Here is a 7,334-nt window from a genome sequence, read left to right as displayed (position 1 = left end):
TCTCGTTTATTAGTACGTGAAATATAGGATAGATCTTTCTTTTTTGTCGTAGAATTTAGACTGATAACATAATAGGATCACGTTAACTGATCGTGGATTTGGATGTTACGTCACCAATTACCGAAGGGAACAGCTCTAGGACCTAGGAACTAGGAAATCTTCAGTACATATGTATCTCTTAGTTTCAAAAAGTAGTGGGGATAGCAATAACCAGTTAACAAAGCCATGGTCAGTTAATGCGACGCTACTGAATTTTTCAAACCAGTGTCGGAAGATCATCATAGATGGCAGGAATGCATGTTTAATTTTTCGTAACCTGGTCGGTATTATCATTGCAGATCATGTGATGTAATCTATTACAATACGCCTGCGCGACCTTCATACAAGGTGACTGTTTCGAGGATTTGGACGCATGTCATTCGCCTGCGTCTAGTATATGCGTGCGGATCTGTTTGTTACCGGTATTCTTTCATGTGTCGCGAAAACCAGTCATTGTGCTCATCAATCTACCGAATCATCAATAAAAGTATTACATTTGTAACATACCCTTATTTGTGAGTGTACAACTTCAGAATTTAATTCAATCTTCGTATATAACGTTGTTTAGTAATAATATTAATTAATAGAATAAAGGGAATTTGATTCTCGTAAAAACGAGAGAAAGTTGAATTAAACCTATAGTATTAGGGCACGAAATTGATTTTGTATAACAAAAATAAGCAAATACAAATTATAAGTAAAATAGTATTGCATTTATAAACATTATATTGTAAGGAAAAAAGAAAAATAAACAAAGAGAAATGTCAGCATCAGACATGGATCACGAAAAGAGGAAACAAATTTCTGTGCGCGGGATTGTTGATGTGGAGAATGTGGGAAATTTTAAGAAAACATTCAATAGGCATCTCCATTACACTTTGGTGAAAGATCGTAATGTGGCTACGAGCAGAGATTATTTCATGGCCTTGGCACACAGCGTCAAGGACAACTTGGTCTCTAGATGGATACGCACTCAACAATACTATTACGAGAAAGACCCAAAAGTATGCAAGTATATCATTGATCACTTAATTCTTCAAGTTATTAAACTTATTATGTATATGTCTATAACCTTCATGCATGAAAATTATGATTATATGTAATTAATAATAAATTTGATTTCTTGTTTAACGATTGTCGGTAAGTATAATATCTAATATTTATTAAAACATAATTTATTGCGTATTTTGATAATCGTTTTGATTGTGTGATATATACATATAGAAATACATACATGTTAAACTTTTATTTCAATAAGCGGAGAGTTTTTTAATATAATTTTTAATATAAGAAAAATTTTAACATAAAGTTAAGTCGATAAACAACTACATTAGCATATTACCAATACGATTCTTCTATGTTTCCCTTAAATTAATGAAAGAAAAGAAAATTTTTGTGTATTTAGTAATGAAATAATCGGTTCATGGACATATGAATACTATTTATACTTACATAAACAGATACTATATTGAAATGAACCTTTGAAATGTAAGATGCAACACGTTGCGGTGTCTATTTTCAGTTTGAATTATAATCGCCTCACCCTGAGGTCTTAAGCCAAACGGTTTTCATTCTTTTCGAAGCAATGTCATGATGGCGATAAGATCGTCGTCAATCTTTGAAAACATTCCAACTATATCGATGGATTAATAATAATTGTTTACAAAGAATTGTTTGTAAGATACATTATCATGTATATTGAACATTGAGCTATAATCGATTATTACTAGCCATAAATTTTTCATTTATAGAAGCAAAATAATTATTCCGAGCGCATCCGTAAATTTTATTTAAAAGAATATTATGCATAGTTAGTAAGAATTATTGGCCAATCTTTACGATTAACTTTTACGATCGCGAAACATAAATCTGATTAAATATAAATTTTCTTGGAAATATTTCTTTAGGTAATTGCGCCTTCCGTATATTTAGAATAGTTGTATATAAATAAATCAGAGACGCGTTGAAAGTGCGAACATAAAGGAAAAGAGCAATTGGAGAGAAATAGGGATAGTCTTTGCAATAAAAGATTAGCCAGTTAATGTCGAACGAGAGAAAACGAAGATTATGTATTTAAGGCGAAAAGAAAGAGATAATACAGAAAAGAAATAATACAAAAGTAGAAAGTGATCTATACCCATAAAGCTATAGGAGTAGGTAGACAGGAATAAAATAAGTGTAGGTAGTATCGTTAGATAAGAGCATTGCGATCGTTCTGGTCGCGTTAGTAACCATAGTATAGATATTAGAATCTTGCGAAAATTGAGGATAGAAAAGCAAATCAGTATGTTAATAAAGTAATTAGAAATTACTATATACATTCTATATTTATGTGTATACGATTAATTTGTAATGTAGTTTGTACATTTGTAACAGAAATAAAAAGAGAATAAGCCGTCACAAGCAGCGTTTCCTTTATGAGAACGTTAATCATAAATAATTACAGAAATTGGTTGGACAATATAGATCACGTGACAGAACTATTAAAAGCCGAGAAGTCACGTTTAACACATTTACTACCGGATAGACATTTGGACGTGGTCCCATTACATTATGCAAAAGTTCTGAAAATTTATACTGTTTGTGTTTATTGTTACGTCGCGCAAGACATTTGCACTCCAATAAGCCCAAGGACCTACCATAAATTTAAGCTCCTACATGCCCTGTTCGCATCTATGGTTTAAGTTAATCTGTTTTCCCGAAAAGACTTTCTCCGCAATTCTTAAGAGCGCGTAATAAACCCAAGAGTCTTTTTAAAAACCAGCCGAAAACACTTCTAGGATTCGAAAGTCTTAATATTAAAAAATATTATATAATAATGCTTACATATTGTTGAAATAAAAAGTTCAAAAATTTGTTCCCAAGAAAAGATGCAAAAATAAAAATGTTGCAAACTTTTTGCAAAAGTAGTAACACTTTCGAGGAAAGGAAAGCATTATTTTCATTGTTCTGCGTATACGTATAAAAGAAATTAATACACATTTATTTTCATTATCTTTTCTACTTTTTTATTTCCTATAATTTTCTAGTTTGTGCAAATAGTACAATTTTTATCATGAAAAGAAATAATATCAAGTTTTTTTAGAGGAGCATCTTCAGCCATCTCGGTTATAAATAAACGACCCTCGAACGCGTGGAGGAACTAAACGAAATTTCGGAGTAATCGTTGAACGTAATAAAGATCAATTTTAACTGGGCGTTATCTTTCGCTTGCTCTTTCGTTTCAGAATGTCGGCTCGATTTATTTTTATTAGTTAGGCCATTCGCTGCGTAACACGAGATGTACACTACGATTTCATAACGGAATTTTACTTTTCCTCCTTTACATCATAGAATCATAGCTCAATATTTGCTACGGTTCAATGTTCGTACGGAAATGTACAGCATACTTATAAATAATGATATTTTTCCTTTTATCCTTAAACAGATTATCTTTTATCGTTGAAAATACATGAATGCACAATTGGTATCTTCTGAAATATTCTAATTTATTTCCCGTATTCTTTAACATATTTTCATTCTATTGTTTTAGAGAGTTTACTATCTTTCCCTGGAATACTATATGGGAAGGACTCTTCAAAACACCATGATTAACTTAGGCATCCAAGGTGCTTGTGACGAAGCTATGTATCAGGTTTGTTTCAAATAAAATTTCTAAAATCATCTACCGATAATAAAAATCGTAAAAAAAAGAAACTAAGAAAGAATTGTATTATAGATGGGCTTGGATATTGAAGAGCTCGAAGAACTTGAAGAAGATGCAGGTTTAGGAAATGGAGGCTTAGGAAGACTAGCAGCTTGCTTCTTGGATAGTATGGCTACCCTTGGTCTAGCTGCTTATGGTTACGGTATTCGGTATGAATATGGTATATTTGCGCAGAAAATAAAAAATGGAGAACAGGTGGAGGAACCAGATGATTGGTTACGTTATGGAAACCCGTGGGAGAAGGCTAGGCCAGAATTCATGCTCCCTGTAAACTTCTATGGTCAGGTGATTGATACTCCTGAAGGAAAGAAATGGGTCAATACTCAAGTTAGTATACATAAAATAAATCTGTACAATTAATAAGTTAAAATTATTGATAAAGGATTTACATACCTTGCTTTCGATCAGGTCGTATTTGCGATGCCATATGATAATCCGGTTCCTGGATACAAAAACAACTTTGTTAATACTCTTAGATTATGGTCTGCTAAGTCGCCAATAGAATTTAATTTGAAATTTTGTAAGCAAGTTTTTATTACTTATATCATTTTATATATCATCAATCAAAATAGATTATCGTAGAAAATAATCTTTTTTCTTTCAGTTAACGACGGTGATTATATCCAAGCTGTGTTTGACCGCACCTTGGCGGAGAACATTACTAGGGTGTTATATCCTAACGACAATTTCTTCGAGGGTAAAGAATTGCGATTAAAGCAAGAATATTTCATGGTAGCAGCTACTCTTCAAGATATCATACGAAGGTTGCTACATATTTATTTTGTTCACAAAGTTTCAAGATCCAAATGCGTTGTAGATATAATATTTCGTTGACAAATTACATTCTTACAATATTATTTCTAGGTATAAAGCCAGCAAATTTGGTTCAAAGGAACACCATAGAACAGATTTTGACTTATTCCCCGACAAAGTGGCCATTCAGTTGAACGATACTCATCCTTCTTTGGCTATTCCTGAACTTATGAGAATTCTTATCGACGTCGAAGGGCTTCCTTGGGAAAAAGCTTGGGACATAACAACGAGAACATGCGCTTATACTAATCACACGGTTCTTCCAGAAGCTTTAGAGAGATGGCCCACAAGCCTGTTAGAAAGCATTCTCCCCAGACATTTACAAATCATTTATCATATTAATTTCCTCCATTTGCAAGAAGTTTCCACTAAATACCCGGGTGACATGGATCGTCTTCGTCGTATGTCTTTGATCGAGGAGGAAGGTGAAAAGAGAGTTAACATGGCTCATCTTTCGATTGTGGGTAGTCATGCTATCAACGGTGTCGCAGCAATTCATTCGGAAATTTTGAAAAGTGGCGTGTGGGTGTTTTTAGAATTTAAAATTTGTATTAATGATAACTTGTGTAATAAATGATAATTTTATAGTTTCGATTTACTCAATCTTTTAGGTTCAAAGACTTCTATGAAATGACACCTGAGAAATTCCAGAATAAAACTAATGGTATTACACCACGAAGATGGCTCCTTTTGTGCAATCCGAATCTCTCAGATATAATCGAAGAAGTAAATGTTATTTAAAAATTACCCATAAATTACGATCTTCGTTTTGATATAAAATTATTGTTCACTATCTTATAGAAAATTGGCAGCGACTGGACAGTACATTTAGAACAGCTCGCTCAGCTGAAACAATGGGCTAAGGATCCAGTTTTCCAGCGCAGCGTTACGAAAGTGAAACAAGAAAATAAATTAAGATTAGCGCAAATGCTTGAGAAAGATTATGGAGTTAAAATAAATCCTGCTTCTATCTTTGATATTCAGGTAACTTTAATATTCAGTTGACGTAATTAAGTTTATGTGCAAATAAATTATTTAATTTCTATATAATTATTTAATATGCGGTACCATAACATAGGTGAAGCGAATACATGAATACAAGAGGCAACTATTAAATTGTTTACACGTAATCACATTATACAACAGAATAAAAAAAAATCCAAACGCACCATTCGTCCCTCGAACGGTGATGATTGGAGGAAAAGCTGCTCCCGGTTATCATTTAGCCAAAAAGATTATAAAGCTAATTTGCAGTGTAGGAAACGTTGTAAACAACGATCCTATTGTTGGAGATAAATTGAAATTTATTTTCTTAGAGAATTATCGAGTTACGTTAGCGGAGAAAATAATTCCAGCAGCAGATTTGAGTGAACAAATTTCTACTGCAGGTACTGAAGCTTCGGGTACCGGAAATATGAAGTTCATGGTAAGTATACTTTAATATGCAATTTATATATATATGACTTATAACAATAAATGAATATTTTGTTTTAAATTACTTTAGTTAAATGGAGCCTTGACAATTGGCACATTAGACGGTGCTAACGTAGAGATGGCTGAAGAAATGGGTACAGATAATATATTCATTTTCGGTATGAATGTTGATGAAGTCGAAGAGTTGAAGAAAAGGGGATATAATGCTTATGATTATTACAATAGAATCCCAGAACTAAAACAATGTGTCGATCAGATCCAGGGTGGCTTCTTCAGCCCCAATAATCCAGATGAATTTAAAGATATTACCAATGTTTTATTAAACTGGGACAGATTCTATTTGTTTGCTGATTATGAGAGCTATATAAAAATGCAAGATCATGTCAGTAAAGTTTATCAGGTAAGTTCATACCAGAATTTTTTCAGGATAATTTTTATATATTTTTTTAATTATTGTTTTCTATATTTTCATTTTGTGTTTTAGGATGAAAATAAATGGGTAGAGATGGCGATCAATAACATAGCTTCTTCGGGAAAATTTTCATCGGATAGAACGATTGCAGAATATGCTCGTGAAATTTGGGGCATTGAACCGTCTTGGCAACGACTTCCTGCACCTCATGAACCGCGGGACATTTAAATTATAACTTTCCTAGATATTTTACGATGTTACTTCTTGCATATATTATTAACATTTTTTAATTCTCCTTCTTTTTAACAAATAGTTAAAATTCTTCCACGAACGAGCGTGAGCAGTATCATTATTTATTTGTTTATTATTCTTATTTATCGCAAAATATTAAATGTAATAGTATACTGTAAACTACGTTTTATTTGAAAACGTATGTAATATCTGAAATTTTTTAAAAAATTTTATTAGCTACTAATCATTGATCAACTATAACAAAGTTAATATAAAAAGAAATTTATCATGTCCTATATTCTAGACGAACATAAAATATTTTATATGTCTCTTGACAAACACAGCAGATGCAATCTAGTCGACAAAAAAGATAATAGTGGCATCAGAAATGATTTCATTCATATTTTTCTACTTGTAAATAAAATATCTGCAACAAAGATAGAAGATAATAATGAATCTATCAACTGTTAAATAATTAAAAATTGTTAAGATAAAACATTAACAAAAATATACATTATTTAAAATTTTGATTCCTTTGTGATGTGATATTATTATTAACATTTAATTATATATTTACAACGTGCGAAAATTTACTGGTAATTACTGTTTTCTAATATTTTAAAATGCTCATTGTCAAGTTTTAAGAGAATTACTATATTTGAAAAGAGAAAGAAAAATAATTCTTCTCTATATATTTAA

General features: G+C 31.7%; 1 protein-coding gene across 1 annotated transcript; it reads left to right on the top strand.

The window, feature by feature from the left end:
* The first annotated feature begins 13 nt into the window (after nucleotides 1-13).
* Nucleotides 14-7,165, top strand: LOC100642931 (glycogen phosphorylase). Its single transcript, XM_020864565.2, has 11 exons — nucleotides 14-1,043; nucleotides 3,572-3,673; nucleotides 3,758-4,072; nucleotides 4,154-4,265; nucleotides 4,350-4,509; nucleotides 4,610-5,080; nucleotides 5,170-5,284; nucleotides 5,360-5,542; nucleotides 5,637-5,984; nucleotides 6,063-6,392; nucleotides 6,477-7,165. The coding sequence occupies exons 1-11, from the start codon at nucleotides 801-803 to the stop codon at nucleotides 6,630-6,632; spliced, it is 2,535 nt and encodes an 844-aa protein (XP_020720224.2). The 5' UTR covers nucleotides 14-800; the 3' UTR covers nucleotides 6,633-7,165.
* The last annotated feature ends 169 nt before the right edge of the window (nucleotides 7,166-7,334 follow it).

Source organism: Bombus terrestris, chromosome 9, assembly GCF_910591885.1.
Source record: "Bombus terrestris chromosome 9, iyBomTerr1.2, whole genome shotgun sequence".
Lineage (NCBI taxonomy): Eukaryota > Metazoa > Arthropoda > Insecta > Hymenoptera > Apidae > Bombus > Bombus terrestris.
This window is presented reverse-complemented; position numbering and strand designations above follow the sequence as displayed.

Bases quoted from the DNA above. Each gene is read 5' to 3' on its own strand.
- LOC100642931 (XM_020864565.2), top strand. From the start codon at position 801: ATGTCAGCATCAGACATGGATCACGAAAAGAGGAAACAAATTTCTGTG. The intron at 5,081-5,169 runs GTGGGTGTTTTT...TCAATCTTTTAG, and splicing joins GAAATTTTGAAAAGTGGCGT to GTTCAAAGACTTCTATGAAA. The intron at 5,543-5,636 runs GTAACTTTAATA...ACCATAACATAG, and splicing joins CTTCTATCTTTGATATTCAG to GTGAAGCGAATACATGAATA.